The 21206-nt window shown below is 43.3% G+C and overlaps 1 protein-coding gene across 4 annotated transcripts in view; it reads right to left on the bottom strand.

Moving 5' to 3' along the window:
* Positions 1–20141, bottom strand: part of col7a1 (collagen, type VII, alpha 1) — a 55737-nt gene extending 35596 nt beyond the window's left edge. For 3 of the 4 annotated variants that reach the window (XM_047332730.1, XM_047332731.1, XM_047332732.1), the window contains exons 1-42: positions 19768–20140; positions 14207–14279; positions 13907–14087; positions 13657–13813; positions 13460–13553; positions 13199–13357; positions 12873–13030; positions 12394–12523; positions 12194–12313; positions 10980–11135; positions 10665–10784; positions 10400–10549; positions 8602–8718; positions 8179–8325; positions 7894–8019; positions 7641–7787; positions 7152–7274; positions 6733–6999; positions 6434–6577; positions 6174–6305; positions 5888–6034; positions 5473–5610; positions 5230–5379; positions 5001–5137; positions 4741–4867; positions 4489–4632; positions 4139–4308; positions 3859–3900; positions 3759–3785; positions 3624–3668; positions 3414–3533; positions 3264–3335; positions 3129–3164; positions 2735–2788; positions 2551–2625; positions 2216–2329; positions 1157–1183; positions 998–1051; positions 815–886; positions 672–731; positions 181–216; positions 52–96 (exon numbers count right to left, since the gene is read on the bottom strand). In XM_047332730.1, the coding sequence (XP_047188686.1) occupies positions 52–96; positions 181–216; positions 672–731; positions 815–886; positions 998–1051; positions 1157–1183; positions 2216–2329; positions 2551–2625; positions 2735–2788; positions 3129–3164; positions 3264–3335; positions 3414–3533; positions 3624–3668; positions 3759–3785; positions 3859–3900; positions 4139–4308; positions 4489–4632; positions 4741–4867; positions 5001–5137; positions 5230–5379; positions 5473–5610; positions 5888–6034; positions 6174–6305; positions 6434–6577; positions 6733–6999; positions 7152–7274; positions 7641–7787; positions 7894–8019; positions 8179–8325; positions 8602–8718; positions 10400–10549; positions 10665–10784; positions 10980–11135; positions 12194–12313; positions 12394–12523; positions 12873–13030; positions 13199–13357; positions 13460–13553; positions 13657–13813; positions 13907–14087; positions 14207–14276 (4590 nt within the window). In that variant the 5' untranslated portion in view covers positions 14277–14279; positions 19768–20140. Of the gene's footprint in view, positions 1–51; positions 97–180; positions 217–671; positions 732–814; positions 887–997; positions 1052–1156; positions 1184–2215; positions 2330–2550; positions 2626–2734; positions 2789–3128; positions 3165–3263; positions 3336–3413; positions 3534–3623; positions 3669–3758; positions 3786–3858; positions 3901–4138; positions 4309–4488; positions 4633–4740; positions 4868–5000; positions 5138–5229; positions 5380–5472; positions 5611–5887; positions 6035–6173; positions 6306–6433; positions 6578–6732; positions 7000–7151; positions 7275–7640; positions 7788–7893; positions 8020–8178; positions 8326–8601; positions 8719–10399; positions 10550–10664; positions 10785–10979; positions 11136–12193; positions 12314–12393; positions 12524–12872; positions 13031–13198; positions 13358–13459; positions 13554–13656; positions 13814–13906; positions 14088–14206; positions 14280–19767 lie in introns of all 4 variants that reach the window. The other variant, XM_047332733.1, reaches the window with a different exon arrangement.
* Positions 20142–21206: the final 1065 nt, after the last annotated feature.

The following is a 21206-nucleotide window of genomic DNA, read 5'->3' as shown; positions in this document are numbered from 1 at the left end:
TGCACGTGCACACACCCAGACACTGTTTCACTCTCTTATCATGTGACTCACCCGTTCTCCCTGTGATCCAGGCTCTCCTGGTTGTCCTCGGTCCCCCTATCAGAGCACACAGTGACAGAGGTCATTCTTCTTCGTCTCCACGCCTAAAAACATAAGTGATTCTTCTTTCCTTTATCTTACCTTGCTGCCAATCTCTCCCGGAGGCCCACGGGGACCCTGAAAGAAAAGAACAACATGCTTGAACGTAAAGTTTATCAACTCCACCAAGAAATTGTGTTTTTGGCTCTGTTCAATTATGTGTTTGTCTGTTAGTTTGGAGATTATCTTGAAATGTATATAAGATTTAATTGAAAGTTCTGTCCAGACAAATGCTTTATACTTTAGTTCACTTCAGTGAGGGACAGAATCATAATTTTCTTACTTGGTTTAAGTATATTTTGTGTGCATGACCTTGAGAATAATTTTCCTGTAACAGTTTTGTAATGGTTATATAACCTAATTGGCATAACTTGCCATGATTATTAAATTCACGTTTTAATGACATGTGCACAATGGAACTGTAACTTTAAGTGGCCCTACAGCATTATGATGAATCCACATTACAGTACAGTACAGCTCAGTCATTGTATTAATATTCTGAAAACTGTGTTTAATTTTTTTGTCTGACCTACCCTGTCCCCAGGCTCTCCTTGCCTGCCGGGGGGTCCGGCCAGCCCATCAGTATTGTCGCCCTGAGAAACAACCACAAGCCATTTCTCTGAGATAAACATCACATGTGCTCAACCACTCGCACACTGAATCAATCTGCAACTACCTTGTCTCCTTTGCTGCCCTGTGGTCCTGTCGGCCCTCTAGGACCCTGATCCCCAGTAGATCCTGGAGTGCCCTGATAGTAAAAAAATGCAATTAGCAAATGCAAAACGCACCTGCACGTGGACGCAGGGTTCATCTGCAAACTCAACATGTCAGCACATCGCCAGTGATTGACAGCGCTTACTGGGAAGCCCTTCTCGCCCTTCACGGCCACCCCACTGCCTACTCCTGGAGGTCCCTGTTAGTGAAGAGAGATAAGAGCTGAGAATCATTATGCTTGCATGGATATACGCTTGCTCTGAATATTTCTGTGAGAGGACAATCTGGTGATAGTGTGACTCACCCTCTCTCCTGTGCTGCCCTTGTCTCCCTGCAGAAATAGAGGAGACAGAGATAGGGAGAGAGAGAGAGAAAAAGCAAGAGGATGCTGAACATTGTTGCCACGGAAGTTTCTCAGTGATAACCGACCCATGAGATTAATGTGCTTCATGTGTATAAACAAATACTAACATGTTTATAACTACACAAACAACAACCAGCTCTCTGCTGCTCCATAGAGTTTCTCAACATTAAGGCAAAGTCACACAGGAAAACCGCTGATGACACAGTATCAGGTAGAAAACTATGTTATTGAAATTATGAATAGAAAAAAGTAACATCATTCTTTTTTTTCCTCAGAATTCAATTATTTCCTTAAATAGGAATAAGAAGAAATTGAAACAGTGTCCGTGAATCTTTTAGGTAGACTGATTCAAATGAGTTTCCAGATATGAAGTACGAGATTTGTCCTTGAATAGCCTCCGTGTCTGTCTTAAATATGCAATCCTGCTAGTCGGAAATTATCCTTTGAAAAATAAAAAAATATATAAATAAAGGCAGCAAGATAAACTTTTTAAATTGAAATCACATATTCAAAATGATACTGTGGAAAAATGACCTCTAAAATTTCAGGTTTGCTGGCATGTATGTATGTGCAGTAAATGCTTGAGCTTCCACTGAGGAAAATTTGAAGTGGCTCAATGCTACCACCATGTGTGCACGTCTGACAATAACAGTTTCGATTCGGAGCAGTGGCTGGAACCAAAAGACTCCAAAGAATTCACTACGGTAAAGAAACCTGTGGGATGGTTTAAAAAACATTCATTTTGCATTCTGAAAACTGTCAAGGACAGTTCTAATAATAGTAATATTTATAACAGTCAATGCCTACACAAAATAACAACAATAATACAATATAATAAACAACCAACAGAATCCTATATATAAAAAACTACAACATTGGATTTTCTATTTACACACAAATTCTTCCAGATCTAATAGGGATGTTGTTTTAATTAGAGGGATTTTGTGCGTTATTTTCTAAATTGAGTGAATTGGTGTGAAGCAGTTGAAGGAGGCAAACCTTGATGGAGAGTCCTGGGGTTCCTGGTATCCCCGGGCGACCATCCTGACCTGATGACCCCGGAACTCCGGCTCCCCCTTTGGCACCGTCGCTGCCTGGCCGACCTGGTGTGCCCTTATTTCAAAACATGAATAATGGTCAGTATATGGAAATGAAGTCTGATGTAGTACATCTACTGACACAACACATCCAAAGCATCTCACCTCACTTTACAGATGAGTGTAGAAGGTTAGTGTGAGTTAAGTTTAATATGACCGTACAAAGCAAATGTAGAAATGTGATGACTGTCTTATGGTTATGAACATTCTACTTTGCCTATCCAGTTTGTGTCTTACCGGTATCCCAGGGATGCCTGGTTCTCCTTTCCTCCCTGGAAGACCCCCTCCAGATATAGCTGAGCCTGGTTCACCCTGAAGCATCAGCAAAGAACTGTGAACATCACCTTGCTCTGTTGTCTCTTTCAAACAACCACACACTGAGCTATTTGTGAAATATATCACAAATGAAAACTTGTCTCACCCTTTCACCTTTAACGCCCATTGGCCCTTGTGGCCCTGTCAAACCTGGTTCCCCCTAGAACGACAGAAACAGACTTAGGAAGCAAAGTACTTTTTCAGACATCTATCAAACAACTTTTCCAGAGGGGCTGTATGTGAGAAGGCAAAATTTTTCTCCAGAAATTATCTATAACTTTTCCTGCCAGCCCATTAGTAAAATTTCCGGAAAACGTCAGAGTGAGCACGTGAGACTGAGAGCGAGTGGCGCTCTACCCAGACGCCACCCCTCAAATCTCGTCTGACCTAGACAATCTCCTCCTGCGTTCTTTATATGTGAACAGCAAAGTCCTGAAAATGTCCGGACCCAATTTTCCACAGTTCATGTCTGACAACAGCTCAGGAGAGGCGTTACTCACTGAGGTTCCTCTGATACCAGGTAGGCCCTGTGAACCCTGTGGGACAAAAAAAACAACAGTATTTTATTTACAGAGAGACGACATGAGAACATGAACATGTCCAGAGGTTCTGTTGGTTTTGGTTCCTCTACTCACCGGGACCCCTGCATTTCCAGGCGCTCCTGGTCGTCCTGGCAACCCTGGATTTCCATCAATACCAGGAAAACCCTGAAACATAAAAAAATGTGAGTTTTTTTCAATCAGGACAAGTCTGTATGATGTTGCAATGGCCTGAGCTGTACTCACTCTTTCCCCCTTTTCTCCTTTCACTCCCGCTGAGGGTTCAAAGGGAATATTTTGGCCTGGTTGACCTGGGCGTCCTTCAGGGCCCCTGGGACCCTCCCTCCCAGGCAAACCATCACGACCCTGCATCACACACACACACACACACATTATTATCATATTGTAATATACACCACATGGAACTATCATGGTCAGTCTTAATGAATGACTCACAGGCTCTCCCTTGCGTCCATCTGCAGCATCTCTGCCTCTCTCACCCTGTGAGGGTCAAACAAAAAATGGCACCTTAAAAGCTGAAAATACAAAACAAGTGGTAAAAATTTAAATTTTAAAAACTCTGCATTGTACCTTCTCTCCACGATCTCCCTTCTCACCCTAAAAGAAAATGGGAAAGATTAGACCCTTTCACAGTAGAAAAGTTTGAAGGTACAGTTAGAGATTAACTCACCTGAGGACACTGACTACTACACTTATCTGGACCTGGAGTCACCTGAAAAGCATAAAGATGGAAACATTAAGATGAGATGACAATCTTTTTAAAGTAAAACCATGGTTTATTGGAGTCCAGTGTCTCTCTGATGAAGACTAAGTAAGTCTGTTTGCACAATTAAAAGCTGTGATTACATATGGGATGTTCGGTCACAGTAAAGTGATAAAGCCAGGCCTGACTTTAATTTGAAAATTAAGATTATAATCTAAACAAGTGCTTTTCCCAGGTTTCTTCTCACCTCTGGTATTCTGGCAATTCCACACAGCAAGTCTGCCAGATCACTGTGTTGTGCGTCCAGCGTAGCTGCATCGCGGGCATACAGGATGTTCTGTGTGCTGCCATCGGTCACGGTGCGACGTAGCTCCTCGGTATCCGCCTGGTCGACACCCACTCCTAACACTGTGACACCTAGCAGACAGACCGATTTTTTTAAATTTGTGTGTGTTCTATATGCAGAAGTATGCATACATACATGTAAGGGACACAATAACAAAACCATCTCTTTTTTTAAAGTTCAGCTTGTTCTTTTTAAAGCAAACCCTAAGTTTCATTCTACAGCTGCCTGCTTGTTGGTCTGCTCCAGCTCACCTGTAGCTCTGAGATTGTTTGCTGCAAGAGTGAGGTTATCAGCTGACTTTTTGTCAGCGATGATGACAACAGCACCAGGGACCCTGGGTCTGCGTCCAGATGTAGGGGTCAGGACGTACTGTCTGGTGAAGGTAACCGCCTCACCTGCAGAGGGTGACTAGACAATATCAAAACTGCTAACACACAGCTGCAGAAGATGCGTTCACTAAAGGCAGAAAAGGAAGGAAATCTGTGCAGGAAAAAAAAACTGACCAATATTATTCCCTGGGGTTTCATCAAAAGGCGTGGCCTGGATCTCTTGAAACAGTGTGTCAGATCTGCTGTGGCGATTGAGCAGGAACCATATTTTGGGTCTGTAACCGTACACTATAACTCCCACCTGAGTCAGGCAGAAAAGAATAAAAATGTTTGCAGCACATAGCTAGAAATTACCATGCGAGTACATTGTTTTCAGTGATCAGCCTTGTACTTCTCCATGCCCTGTTTCGAGACATATTTGTCAAGAAGAGTACCTGTGAGTCGCGGGGACCAATGGTGTTGAGTGACCTCACTGCACTTGTGAGGAGTTCGCGCAGAGGTCTAGTGAGGCCAGTCCGATCAGTTGATGCCGGCACCAGAAAGACAACATCCAGACGCCCGTCCACGCACACTGTCAATGAAGAAGATTGTAGGGTTAAGTGAGCTTTTAAAGATGTTTAGATTTGTGGTGAGCATATGTATATGTATTTGCGGGTGTGTTACCAGTGTGTTCATCTACAGAGCTCTCTCTTCCCAGTCCACTTGCAAAGGTGGGCTGCACACTAAAGCGATATTGACGGCCCAGCCGCAGCCCAGTCACCTGGTAAGAGCTGGACGAGGCAGGCAGCGAGACAGACAAGCCTTGTCCAGTATCTGAGAAATGTGAACAGTTAAAATGGTCTGTAGAGAAGGCATACAAGAGACTAAAGGAAATAATCTACAACCATGTATGTTTACATGTTTCACCTTTCTCCTCTTTCCAGCGCAGAACATATCCTGTGGCACCTAGTAGTGGAATCCAGTCGAGCCGCACAGAACTCTGGGTAACCTCTGCCACTCTTAAAGTTGTGACAGGTTGTGAGGGAGAGGGAGTATCTGTGCCGGCTGCGTACATGGATACAGAGAAATATAAAATATACAGCGATTTGCACATTTTAAAAATTCCATTTGAGATATACACAACAAGGAATATCCCCCATTCTCATTACATCAAGTTCAAGGCTTTTTAGTAACTTGAAAGTATGCAGTATATTTAAAAATGTGAAGTACTTTTAAATACACCCATTACTATGACTTAAGGCCGTATGTCCATTGTATATTTCCTTCTATCGACTTGTGGGAACCTTGAAATACTGATTGAATAAGGGAAGACAGGACTCACGTGTGGTGACTCTGACAGAAACAGGGGTTCCCTCTCTGTTTTGAACCAAAGCCTTGACCTGCACCTCATACTGAGCTCCAGGGTCCAGCTGTTCTAAATCCACTGCTGTCACACCGCCCCCAACCAGCTGACTCCTCTCCTCACCACCTACGGCAGCACATAGTCCCAATAGTGAGTCGTGTAACACAGACCATGACCAAAGCAAACCTATACATATGTTAGGGGCAACTTGATTATCTATTTCTTAATGTCATACAAAAGGAGTGCTTTAAAATCAATCACCCACCATCTGTTCTCCTCCAAGAAACACGATAAGCCGTTGCTCCCTGAACACCAACCCAGGTGACTCGGACAACCTCCCCACGGGCCTCCTGGATCTGCAGAGACGTCACAGTCCCAACTACGGACTGATCTGACTCTGCCAGAGAGGACAAGAAACATGTTAAACGCTACTTACCTATGTTCCCATTTATTCTATTTACATTCTCCTTTTTATTGCCAAGTTTCTCCCAGGAGACTCTATGACAGACAGATTCAGTGTAGTACCTGTTCTGACAGTCAAGGTGGAGGGGCTTCCCTCTCGAGAGCCAGTCAGCGCAGAAACCAGCACGCTATAGGCCGAATCTGACTGCAGTCCGTCAATGGAGAATGAAGAGACGTCGGCCGCCACATTACGAGTTGTTTCAACTCCTGCACCAGGGGACACATGGCAAAGAGATGATGCAAATGAAGAAATATTTTATCTTCAACTACAGATACACAACAAAATAAATGTCAACCTTCTACCTACACAAATCTGTTAATTCTAATTAATGCTAAAGTATTTAATGCTAATCATTGCTTACCATTATCACGGCGCCACGTGATCTTGTATCCCGTTGCCCTGGTGGAAGTTGACCATGAAATGCGTATCCTCTGAGATGTGACATCAACGATGCGAAGCCCCGACACTGATCCACCATGGGGATTAGTACGAGCAGACAGAGTGACCGCCTCCCCAACACGTTGATCGACAACTGCCGCGACACCAATTACCAGCGCCTCGTCTGGCTGCAGGCCGTCTATCGTGAAGGCCGTCACCTCCGCCCCCAGAAGACGGGTCTGCTCCACACCTGCGATGCAAAACATGGGATAATCACACAGAAAAAAACTACAAGCCAAAAATTGAGTTAAGTTAAACTTCAAAGTCTGCTGCTGTCGTGAAGACAAACACAATAAAACATAATTCAAAAGGATGAACTCACAAAATACACATATCACTTACTGTTGCCTTGTCTCCAAGTCAATCTGTACCCTGTAGCCTCAGAAACACCTGTCCAGGCAATTCGAATTCTGCGACTGTTTGCATTCGTGATTCTGAAGTTCGTCACTCTGCCAGCACTTTGCTCTGAATCAAAGGGATTACTGTCTCATGTGACAACAACTCAATGTTTGGAACTTTTTATGACAGCAAGAGCGCTGTAGAGCCTGAATGTGTGTCACTCAGGCATGAATTGAAACAGAGAAAAGGTTGAACACAAGTAAATCCACTATGTGCTTTCACAGATAGTTACAAATATTTAGACAAATGTGTTTGACAGTGTCGTCTTCACTGATAGAACCATAGGTAACAGCTTGTTGAACAGTATTTTAAGATTCCAGGTGCTGAAATTGACAAATCCATGGAAAATACACAGTAGTAAATGTAGTAAATGCAGTAAATGTTGTTGTCAAATGTCCAGCACATCATCGGGACATGTCCCTGCTTCCTCACCTGGTTTGATGTAGACAGTAACTGGGTCCCCTTCGTTTTCTCCCACCAGTGCTGTGACACTCACACCATAAGACACTCCCACTGTCAGGTCTCTGAGGTCAAGGGTCGTTTGGTTTCCATTGATAACCTGGATTTCGTCCGTTCCCACTGACATGACATGAAGCACGTGCAGATGGCATAACTACAGTTATGTTTATATTCAAAACTGGGCAATAAAAATCAGCATGAATAGTAAAATAATGAATCACTGTACCTTCTGTGTTCAGGATAATGATGCGGTACTGTGTGGCGCCAGCTACACCTGTCCAGCCAAGTCTGACAGTACTGCCCAGAGTCTCCACAACTCTCAGGTTTGACACCCTGCCCACAGGCTGTTCCTCTGCAACATCACAGGGTAAGGACAGAAATATTCAGGCATAAATATCTGTATAAAAACATTATCAGACCTGTTGGGAAATCAACCTCAGCACCCTTATGACCCATAAATCAATCCAAGATGAAGTCAGAGTTAAGAGTGCCCCCTGGTTAGATCTCTGACCTCTGGACGTGGTGGAGACAGGTGTGGCCTCCTCACGACCTTCGAACAGGGTGTACAGGGTGATGATGTATTCTGTGTTGGGCTGGAGGCCTGTTAATTCGTAGCTGGCAGTGCTTCTGGGAAAAGACAAGGTCTGGACACGGCCTCCTGGAGATAGAACAACGATCCAACATCAGCATTTCCCTTCAGGTAGGTGGGAGTATGATTCTCATTACTTGTGACTACAGTAATTGGTGTTATATATATTAGGCCTTTATATTAGGCCACAAATGATTCTGATCATGTGGTGTTGAAATAATTTCAGTTGCAGGTGATATCTGCAAACAGGAGCATTATCACAACAAACCCCCAAAAATAGTCGCATTAAATTTCATTGTAACACAATATTTGAATGTTTGAGCGAGTGTGTTGTGCACATCTGACCTTCTCCCTCCCTCCACTCCAGGCGATACCCTCGCGAAGACTGAATGATTCTCCAGGTGAGGCGGATAGTGGAGGGACCTGTGGTAGCTGCTCTGAGGACCTGCTGCTCCTGACGCTCTGGGGAAAACACGTTATGTAATAAGTAGTACTTATGTAATATGTCATAGGCAAAGTGTCCCACAAGCAATACTGAAATACTGATCATTCCTATTGTAGAGGCCACAAAGAGATCCCCTCTATAAGTGATTACAGTGCCATGTTCTGTGCATAAATGTTTTTTAAATTGTTCAGATTAAATTTAATGAGGCTTTAATATGAAGGCTGAAAATGATTTTGAAGCTACAAATATCTTTGAACACTGCAGTACCCTTAATTGTTTTTAATGTGACTAAAGGTGAGTTTGTGCTATCAAACCAAACCCCAAACTAAAAAGAACTCACCGGATGGAATGAATTCATTTTTAGAAAGGCACTGAAATTTATTCACTTCAAACAACTCCTTTAAAAAAGCTAAAACATGTCACATGTTAAAAACATTTTTAAGCGAAAAGATAATGTCTAATGCCACAGGCAGACAGTAACAAGACTGACGGGAGAATAATGACTGAGTGCAGCTACTGTCTCACTGCCATTATGTATAAGTGTAATTTCAGTTAGATGTGAAGAAAAACATCAAAACAACTCAACAAAGTAAGTGATCATGAATATGCATGAAATCCTTCCAAAACCCATAATTAATTACAGAAACAATATTTTTAACATATTCTCATACACACATATGGTTGCAGGGATCAGGATTATGTTGTGAAATTATACAAAACCTACTGAGTTGAATATATTAATTCAAAACATAATATTCTATCACTGCCAGTTATAGATTACAGTTTTTTTTATAATCAAACACACTCTGTGTGACTAAGAGCAACAATTGTTACTGTACAAAGCCACTGGAGTGGTTATGGAACAAAATAGTCCAAACCTGAAATGAACTACAAATGTCATGCAGTCTCTAACATATTGTTTAAGACTTCAAGTCATGTCATCCTACATGATAGAAAGCTTTACGGTACTGCTAAATATAACAATCACACTGTCGATCTAACAACAAAAAAGAATATTCCTAATGAGAAGGAAGAGACATCTCATTCACAAACCACAGACACAACAAACCTCTGCTGCTCTACATGAGAATAAACAAGAGAGACAGACGCTCAGCTAAAGTTTAAGTTACTGTGGTTTAATTCATGTAGGGGATTGTAAACATCTCATGTCACGGACAACAGAAGTTTTGAGGTTCGAAGTCCTCCGTTCCTCCTCAGTTCAGTGCAGTGGCGTTGCAGTGACTCAGCCGTCATTCAAACAACACTAATTCCACTGAAGTGAGTCCATATGGGCATTACTCACGAGAGACAGATGGTGTGTGTGTGTGTGTGTGTGTGTGTGTGTGTGTGTGTGTGTGTGTGTGTGTGTGTGTGTGTGTGTGTGTGTGTGTGTGTGTGTGTGTGGGTGTGCTATAAATGTTCCCTAAGCAAAACCAAACAGCAACATGTGTTGGTTTTTCAGAGGACAAACAAACAGCAGAGAGGATTGTTGGCCATCCTCTGCACCCGTCTGCATTTTGTTCACCTCTGCTTCCACAACTGGAAAAAATGTTGAATGTTTTTGAATTTATTGTTTTGGTGTGTGTCTGACTTTTGAATTTTGTGAGGGAAGACAATACAATTAACAGACAAAAAAAAGCAGAGAGCATGGGAGAAAGAGATGTTTGGTATCTGGCGAACTATTGGATGCACACCTACCTATTTTGAACCTGGCAGTGGCTACAGGTCCCTCGGTGTTGCCCTCATACAGCGGGATGATAGTGACGATGTACTCTGTGTCGGGCTGCAGACGGGACAAAGTGTGAAACTCACTGTCACCGGCAACCTCCACAGTCTCCACATTCCGACCTTTGAACAGAGAAGTAACAAAATAAGTATACAATTGTGCAAATTTGGAGAGAAAAAGTCAGAGCTGAAGGGAAAGATGATCGATGTGTTTGACGGCGTCTGCTCTTGTCCTGACCTGTAAACGGTCCCCAAACCAGACGGTAGGCCCGAGCACCACTGACGCCGCTCCACCTCAGAAGAACACTGCCCTCTGACTCCGTCTCCACTGATAACTGCTTCACTGCCTCAAGGCGCACTGACATATGCAAAAACATGAACACAACACAGACACTAAGAATATTAGCTAATTCAAAAAAAAAAAAAAAAAAAACTACAAATGCTGTACCATATCAAACACTTGGTGTAAGATTTCTCCATTTTAATTTTTTCCCTTTACAACAATAATAATATTGTATCTACTTGTCTCGAACCAGCCGCAGGACAGACTCACATGTGCGGGCGTTCAGGGTGGACGGGGATGCAGAGTTTCGGGGGAACAGGGGGTAGAGATTGATGACATACTCTGTGTCGGGCTGAAGCGATTCCAAGGTGACGAATGTGGAGTCTGCGGACAGAGACTGTGACAACAGCTGAGCCGCTGGCTGACCTGCTCTTCCACACACACAATAGACAAGACAAACAGACACAGAGGGCATGCAAGAAGACCAATTTAGTTTGCAACAAGCAAAATGTGAATGTGTCTCTTTCTTACGTCAAAGCACTGTGCATGTATGTATGGCAGCCTGCCAGCAGCAGATAAATAATGTTCCCAGCCTTATACACTGCCTTTAATGAAGAATGAGCTTGACACATCCTGAGCTTTCTGAGAGATGCCGTGCATGCCCGGTATGTGCATGGGTAGCTGTCAGTATCTGTCGAACAGTGCCAAAGGTGCACACTTGCTCGAGCCGGCAGAAACCGAGACAGGTAGAAACATCACACCTCTCGTTGCAGGATACACACTGACCTCATCCAAATACTCTCACACGTGTGCCAGCCTACACAGTCGGGAGAGGAGCTCCATGTGAGACTGGCACTCCTGCCACATGTCTGGTGGGAGAAACCATTTATATCGGTGCCTCAGGGGACACTGTACTGTCCTGAGTCACGGCGTAAAGCACCAAGACATCTTGACACGGTTATGATCTACTGTATGCCACACCCTGTCTATAAGGACGGAATTAAAAATGATGATATGGGACATAAGTAAAGGTGTTTTCTGTCTATGTAATTTCAGGACCGGTGGTGATAAAATGCTATTTGATATTTTAGGTAATGATCGGGTAATAAAAACCCTTCACTGACAGCTAGTGCCTGAGGGAGTTAAGGTGTTAGAGAAGGGAACGTTCCTCATTGTCAGCCTTGACTGCTGTACATTCTGGACATGTTTCCAACTTGCCACCAACAAATTAACGGCTTTTATTCTCTACTGTAAAGTCTCCTCCTCCTTTGTTTTTGCTCATTCTGCCAAGATTAGTTTTTCGTGACAGAAATAATTTGTGTCAATTTCTGAATTTTTTGTAAATTAAATGTTTCACTGACGTCCTGTAAACTGTTACAAACAAACGTAAAACACAAGTCAGGTGAGAAGCAAACACAAAGAGACAGAGAGGGGAGAGAGACAGAATGAAAAAAAAAAGAAACAGGGTGATGTGTGTTCCCGACCTCGTAGTCCATAGGTGAGTCTGTAGCCCTGGACGGGGGATGAAGGCTGATCCCATCCCACAGTGAGAGAGAAGAAGCCTGCCTGGATCAGACGGAGACTGGAGACACCCGGCAAGGACCCTGTGTGATGAGTTCAAAATCATGCATTAGCATTTTGGCAGATATCCACTGACATTTGAGCCCGTCACTTTTTTACTCACTCGTCCGTTGCTTGGCAGAAGCGGACTCTCCCACACTGTTGGGGTACTGAGCAATGATAGTCACCAGGTAGTCTGTCCCTGACCTCAGCTCTCGTGCAGTGAAGGTCCTCTGATTAACGGGGACAGTCTCCTGCAGGTAGAGACACGGGTCGTCTTTTTCAAACCAGCCTAAAACCAGTTTTTGCAAAGTAAATGACTACAATAGATGGTTGAGCTTTGGCATTCTTCTCTCTCCACATGTCTTGTACACAGAGGGGAATTTCTTTGCTCTGCCAAACTTTAATCTCTACAGCATTTACATGAAAAAGATCCACCCATTGGACATGTTCATGCTTAGCCTGGAGGCATGTGTTTCTCTCGCAAAGCAGAACTGACTTTGGCTCTTGAAACAGCAATTACCCAAATGCGTCTAAGTCACGTGACTGTGTTGCTTCTCAGCTTCATGTGTCAACACAATATCGTTCAACACAGGGACTCACCTGTTGCAATTCTGCTGTAATAGGCTGACCTAGGCCGGAGAGGGGCACATACTGGACTACATAGCCGCTCACAGGCCCCCCAGCGGAACTCCAGCGAAACCTGAGAGAATCCGACGTCTGCCCTGTAAACTGAATGTTGGACGGACCAGAGAAAGCCTCTGTGAGGGGAGAGGAGAGGAGAGGAGAGGAGAGGAGAGGAGAGGATGAAGCACGATGACACATGGTGTCATGGTGATGACGCAGGTCTGAGATGATAAACATATTTGTAACTGTGTGGATCTTAGTATACAGATGTTATGTTGTGGTATTCAAATTAACACACGTACCATCACTAGCGTAGACTCCCCCTGCTTTGGAACACACTCGGGGGCTCACGAGAGGAAGAAGCGTGTTCAGCAGTTTGAAGTCCCCAACAAAGGAGGTGAAATCACTACTGGGCTGAGAGGAGATCTGAGCCAGTTCGTTCCTGTCTGCACTCTTTATGCCTAACAAACACAACAGGTTGGCCTAGTAAACAAAAGCTCGGTGGTCCATAAGCAAGTCTAAAATATTTCCAAACTACTGATGACGACAGATGAGACACCTACCAACTGCAAAAACGTGGACTCCTTGACTGCGCAGCTTCTGTGCTGGGTCTTGCACGCTGTCCTGTGACTTCCCATCTGTGATCAGGATCGTTATCTGGAAGTTAAGCAGGTAGAATTACTGAAGAAACCACAATACTGCTGTCATAAATATTTTGTTATATGAATATGACACATCATTCAATGGCTGCTCCCCGGACCTTTGTGACGTCCCGACTGGTCACAGGGTTGAAGAAGTTATCAGAGACAAACTTGAGACCGGCACCAGTGCGCGTGTTTCCACCTTTATAGTTCAGGTTCTGTACGGCATTGACCAGCTCGGTGCCATTCAGGTAGGTCGAAAAGGTGAATTCAACCCTGGAGGGAGAGAAATGTGCATTAACACATTATTCTGCACCTGCAGTAAAATACCTCCGGAGTAGTGAGGGATATGTTAATATTGTCAATCACCTGGAGGTGTCACTGTACTGGATGGCCCCAAACCGTATCCCTGACTCGGCGACATGGCTGGCAAATGGTTTGACGATCCCAGCCATGAAGCCTTTCACCTGCAGGAAGTTCGCTCGGCCAATACTGGAGGATCCATCGACCAGGAAAACAATGTCTGCTGCTTGCACATTATTACACCTGCCTGCAAATTGAAGTGATGGACTGAACAGGTGAGCACGAAAAGACATAGTTTCAGAACATAAACAGACACAAGTTGTAGTTGGGAAGATCATTTTCTACTCTTTTTTTTTCTTCTTTTACCCTGACTTTCAGCCTGTTTCATGGAGGACAGCAGCACAGTCACGGTGAAAACCCAGCTCCACATCTTCATAACCTGGGCAAAAAAGAACAGATAAAACTTATCATAATATTAACACTCATCCATTCATTGGTAAATGATGTACTGTAAAACAACCTTAACAAAAATACATGGCTGCAGAGTTTGAAGGTCCTTTCATCATGACAACTCCTCCTTGTGTCTCCTGGTCTTATGTCAGTGTTGTAACTATCTCCTGTTGGATGAAACACTTCCGTCTCTCAGCTTCTTAATAATCATCCTGATTGAGTTTACTCTTTCTACCCGTTACCTGGTCTTGTCACTTTCCTGTTCAGCTGCATCTCATTACTCACTTGCTCCTCAGCACATGTTCCAGGTAGTTCAGCCCTGTTGTTTGCCCAAACGACTGCGCTGCTTAAAGAGTTCCCGACATTGTTCCTGCCTGTACCTGTTCTGACCCACCTTGCGTCTTTGATATCCTGCCTGCCATTCTCATCTCTTTGAACATGTTTGCTGTCTGACGAGCGGGTGAAGTATCTCTTAGTATTATTGTTATTATGCCTGTCGAGCTTCACAAGTCTGCTGCAGGTCCCAGTTATTAAATAATTCCTAAACAAGCATTATGACCAAAACTAGAGCTCATCGTTTAAATTAATAACGACATTGTGTAGCTGATCTGAGTGGATGTGCCTCTACTAGAAGTTCCAGAAAAATGTATTGCTCCTGCCGCTGCAATCTATATCAGTGCTGGTGCTTACGCAACCCACCACATCAGTCTTCACAGTAATTAAAATGACAAATTACCATGAAAACACTCGCAAACTCATGATCTGCGACTCTAAAACTCTGTAAATAAAATAATACTATAAGGTCTTTACAAACAAACAAACAAAGTCCACACTGCCAAACCCGGATGATTGCTTCCATGCTCTCTGGTTCTCTACACCACATGTCAATACTTTTGTTGGGGATGGAAGAGCATGATTTCCGATGTCCTCAGAACACAACACACATCTTACCTCTGTGAAACTTTTCCTCACTTCAGCTTAAATGTTTAACTTTAACGGTTGACAACAAGATGTACAGAATTACATAATCCATCAAGTCCAGTTTTAGCACAATAACGATAGAGAGTACAACCAAAGACACATCACAGTACAACATCAGATTTTTCCATGACACCTTTTTGCAATTTGTGCGCTCATTCTTTTCATCTTTCATCTCGTTCTCATTCTATATTTGAAACACATCAGACAATTTCTTGGATATGATTTGTTAATGTTTTACTTTGTATGTCTTTTTGTAGTTATAAGTGTCTCTAACCCGTTAATTTTCTTGATTTGTTTTGCCTTCCGAAATATAAATCTTAGTGATAAAGATCTTTGCAAAATAAAAGACAAGCATCTCTGAACTGTTTTTAGTTTTAAAAATGTATCCCCACGTCGCTGCTGTTTCATTATGGCTTATACTTAAGACAAAAACAATACATTGTTTTACTTAGAAATAGTGAAAGATAATGAAAGTCTGAGATTTGCTCTCAATAATTGGAGTTAAACCAGAGGAATCTTTCTCACAAAACCATGAAATACATTAAATCAGCTGAAAGTACAAATTAATGGTGTACGTAAAATGATGGAATGGAAATTACAAGATACTGTGATAGCAGACTCGTATATCGTGTGTTGCAGATAAACTATTGTACTTAAAATGGGGGGTCCTAACCTGCATCAAATCTGAAGTTGAAAGCAAATTCAGTTATCATCCATCCCTTGTTACATTTACACTACGCAGGGCTTTGCCATCTTTCTAGATAAAATTCCATTATTGTCACCTGTAATTTGTCGGACGCAAAAATCAGCGACTAACTGGAATAAGCCAGTTTTGCTTCTCATGACTAAAAGAGTCACAGGGTTTTTGCATAAAATCTGGAAAATAATATATTTGTTCAGTTTCACACACTGAGTGTTTCAGAAATACTTCATTATTGTTGATTCAGACTTTGTTGATGTTAATACACTTGCATGTTTATTCTCTATGACCACAATCATTATAACTATTAACACAAGCTCTAAATTTTGAAAGGGCACACATGACATAGACATAACGATAAAAATATATGCAAATCAAGAATGCATTGCAGGCTGTACACTGTATCTGTGTCTCTGTCTTCGTTGACAGGATCATACCACTCACCACACCAAAATTCTCCCCCGTAATCAACTCCCACTCATAGATTTTGGACATTAGTTTTCTCTGGGTCTGTCTTTGGTTACTGTCTGTCTGGAAAGCAGATGCCAGAGCCTCGTGGACTGGACAATATGTACCATGCTATAAAATGCAACAGATCTGTTCTTTAAGACTTACTATAGCTAAAGATGACGAATGCAGGATTATCTTTCTTTTTTCAGCCTGCATTATATTTTACACACTAGTGTAGAACTATCAGTCACAGCTAATTTCACTGGCAGATTACGTCAGCTGAGAGAAATCCATCATGAAAGTGATTTCTTTTCTTTCTTTTTTTTTGTTCATGACAACCTCTGTTCACCTTTTCACAGCGGTGATGAAAAACACAACAGCTACTGGAAATAGTTAACACATGTTTCCCAAGGAAGAAAACGTCTGATCTACTCTGTAGCGCTACGGTAAACAATGTCAGGAGGAGCGAAGCCACGAGAAACCACTAAAGATGATGATAACAAATGTATAAGTGAGAGCAGCAAGGCAACAGCAGACTAAAGTGATTTTCTTAGGCCGTATAGAAAAGGCAATGCACATCAACCTCATCTGGAATGTGGTAGCTCTTTTCATCACTTGGCATTTTGTTGATTGGCTGACCCAAACTAGACAGACTGTCAGAGTGGCTCCATCAGAACTAGACCACATGAAAAGCAGCTGTAGTTGATACCTTCGGAGGGGCTTGATAACAAACAGGACACAGGAAACTACGCTAAAGGTCTCCCACTTTGATGTAGTTCAGCAATTACAGCCAAAGAGTGTCATGTATCTCTCTCTCCATCCCCTTGTTTCCTGACGGTCACGCCTATCAGCTTTCCAATTAAGGCAAAATATAAAAAATATAATCTTGAAGAGGCGACAGACAACTTTCATGCCTCTAGTGGTTCCAGGTGGTATTATTTGGTCACTGACGACACTGCAGTGGCAAGACGTCCGTAAGGGCGCAGGTACTTCTCCTCAGAGCCGACTTCGGAGGAAGTTGTCAACACCACTTTGGAGATAACGGAGAAGAACGATGTATCTATACTGAAGCTCCTACCTCGTTTTCTGCCTCCCAGCCACAGACTGTATATAAAAAATTGACGTAGTCACCGGGACCGGAAAATGAAGCCAATGCGAAAGTGCCTGAAAGCCTGTATTCTCTGGAATCACCAGCAGAGGGCGACTCCACTGGTTGCAAAAAGTAGTCACAGTATGCTGAATTAACTCACTGGGTAAATCATACAGTCTGTTATGTAAAGATATTTTAATCAGGTCTATAATGTCTTTGTCTACATTAAGTACATCCCTATGGTGGCTTTTACATCTCGAATTTTAAAAGGAGGAAATAACTGGCTTATTGGTATGATGACATCCACTTTAGGGCACATGGGAAATAAAGCAAACACATAGGTTAAAAGGTCAGTGACAGCAAAATGTTGCTCATAGCCATCCTCAAATCAAAGTGGATTGGGGGGGAGATAACTTTTCAGGGACAGGAAGAAAAAGAGATTTTGGATTTGGGAGCTGTACTGAGGGTGGGCTGTGCTTTCTGAAAACTCAGTTCAGGCAAGATCACAGAGTTGTACTTTACTAGAGATGCCATTCTCCCAGGGGGGCGGCAGGCTACAAGCTACTGCATTGTGCAGGATTGTGTAAGAGCTCCCTCAGCATAACATTAGACCAGGGACAGAGGAGGCCAGGGTGTCACAGTAATTGCTGCTAACCCTCTCACACATCAGCATTTTATGAGTTTGATACCAAGCTGCTGGAAGCAACAACAGTCAAGAACTTTACGATGATGGGTAGACTTAACCTTTCACCTCTGACTTCTAGCCTCAGGTCAAGTACAGCACCACACATCTACCAGTGATGGATTATCAGCCCAGGGCTACATCCAAAGCAAACAAAACTACTAAAAACAGCAGCTTTTAAATATCTAGCATGACCCCTTTTTGGACCAAGTTTCAAAGGTTCAATGATCTTATCCTCCCTGTGACAAATAACAGGTGGACTTCATCAAAGGTTTATCCTTCTAGTCCAAAGAGATGAAACAAAAGCTTAAATTCTTATCAAGTTTAGTCCAATATAAACACATTTAAAGTACCAGTAACTATCACACTGTACACGTCTTTCAAAATAATCCATGGCTCCATCGTTTTTCAACAAAAAGGCCCATTACTACTAAAACAGTTTGTAAACATCCTAAACGTTCCTCAAATGATGAAGAGCTGATACAAAATGTTCCCTTCCAGAGTGAAAACGAGAAAGAATGTCCCCCAACCAACACATCAAACACGCAGTAACCAGCAACAGTCCTCCATTGATGACACACTTGGGATCCGTCCAGATTCTCCACGACCAGAGTGGCACGCCACAAACTCAACCAAGCATGGCGGCAACAATGCAGTGAATGAAAAGACGAGGGAGAAAGTGAGCGGATGAGGGTGAGGCAGAGAGGGAGACTTTGTATCAGACCTGTTAAAGGTTTCATCCATTATGGCATTAAAACACATTGAAATCCAGATTTGTCAACAGGGGATTCTTTTCCTTTTTCTGTCTGTTGCCTGAGCCAAACCACAGCAAAGCCATGAATGCCCTCAGAAGTGGAGCAGACAAATGAAACTCATTAAGGCACAAAGGCGGAGGAGGAAGCGGAGGAGTGAGGTTCCCTTCCTCTATGCATCATCATGGACTGAGTAATAATGCCCATTCACTGAATAAGTTCAGCTCCGGTCAATGTGCCATAACCCTTTGGCCTGCACAACTGTAACGGAGACGAACGCAGGCAGAGGGTTTTTGCAAAAAGCAAAAGCAGAATAACGAACAATGTTTTGTTGTCTGGGTTATAGGGTCCTTCGTCTTAGAACACACCACAGTGTTGTGTGTCGGTGAGGGTCTGATGATCTCGTTACTGTGGAGTGGGTGAAAGGGAGGTGATGGCGGTTGTGCTCGGTCTTGTCCAAAGTCAAGGCTCTCGCTCCAGGGCAAGCAGTGGGCTAAGGGAGTGGTGTTTTGGCTTCCCTTAGCGAGCTCTCTATACATTACAGTGCGATCTATTGCTTACACCAGCATGTACATGCAGCTCTATCACACATCCATACTGTACATGTGTGATACTGCAGATCGAACAGGGAGCCATGTGCCAGCACTTGTGCAGCCTTTCATGCAGCTCGCACGTTGCGCACAACTCCAATTTCGGCACCAGTGGCACCAGCGGCACCAGTGGCACCAATTTCGGCACCAGCGGCACCAGTGGCACGACTCCCTCACATGCAGCCTCTCTTCCCGCGGAGCCCCGCGCGGCTCCTCCTCCGCCCCGTCTTACCTGCGGGTCTCTGCTCCGCGCACCGCTCCGCACCTGTCCACCTGTGGCATGTCCAGCCCCCGGCTCCCCGTGCGCTGTCCGGCCGCGCTGTGGTGTTTCGCAGAGTCGACGGCACAAGGTCACTGCACCGCAGCTCAGAGAGGGAAGCCTCGTCGGTGCATCCCCGCAGCAGACCGTCGCAACTGAGACTCCCGACGCCGCCTGGCTGCGCGCAGGCTGCAGCAGAGGAACAGTCCGGACTTGTTCGGATGCCTGAAGGGGACTCCTAGGCTGAGCTCTGCCTATTTTTCTTTGCTTTTTTCTTTTACAACCTCCTTCTATCCGGCGCTCGTCCCTCCCTGCTCCAGCTGGCGAGCGTCACATGAAACCACGTGCGGCTCCGAAATGACTCCGTTACTCCTCCAGGTGACACAGGAAACGCGGGGTCACGTGACGCCGCGCGGCGACCGTCACCTGAAGCAGGAACGTTATGATTAATAGGCGTATTAATGATAATACGTGACACCAAATGGCCTAGTGCAACTTTTTAAAAGAAAATACTTACAGTCTACTTTTTTGAATTTTTTGAACAAAAAAAACAACAACACGTTTTTTGGAATCGGGCAGTGATGCAGGTAACACCACATTAGTTCCGGAAATCAAATGTGTTAATTCGGTGCCTCAATAATGAGGCAACAAGAGTTAGTCCGTTGGCAACTGAGGAGATTTCTTGTACCTATGTGTAACTCATTTCTATCAATATTTGAAAAGCAAATGACAGCTGGCCTGAACACTGAACTGCTATTGGGTGTCACTGAAGAAATCTGACATGTTGGTGGTTAATTAGAAATTTGGAAATTATCTAACTAAATGCAAAAATCAAATAAAACATGCCAATTCAATTGTATTTGCTGCATTTGTGTTGCCCTGGAAGAGACAGTGGGAATTGATAGCTGGCCCATTCACATGATATTTTTTTGTATGATTACAATTGATTTATGTTAAATATATATATATATATATATATATATATATATATATATATTGTAGAACATTTCAAGTGCTCTGGGTCCTAAGCAGGTTAGTTCGCTACTGCCCAGGGTCAGTCAACAACTCTCAAACTTTCTATTGGGTCACGTCTCATATGCGCAGCGTCTGTGGTATGAATGGTAGAATACCATTAGCTTAGCTGGCTACATTGCATGGTAACTAACCTCCTCTGGAAAATTAGTGAGCTATCAAGTGTTTCAGAGTTTTTATATGCTTTTTTAGGCAGATAAGGGAAATATGATCTCTGAGTTTGTTGTGTGAAAACAGTATTATTTGCCAAAAGTGTGACACATGTAGTAGATTTGTAGAGTGAACTATAGCAGGGCAAAGTTTTCTGGTTATGGAAATATATTCTTCATGATATAAATATAGTTTTTTATGAAAAAAATATATATACTTACAGAGTTGGT

The sequence above is a fragment of the Scophthalmus maximus genome, chromosome 6 (genome assembly GCF_022379125.1).
Source record: "Scophthalmus maximus strain ysfricsl-2021 chromosome 6, ASM2237912v1, whole genome shotgun sequence".
Lineage (NCBI taxonomy): Eukaryota > Metazoa > Chordata > Actinopteri > Pleuronectiformes > Scophthalmidae > Scophthalmus > Scophthalmus maximus.
This window is presented reverse-complemented; position numbering and strand designations above follow the sequence as displayed.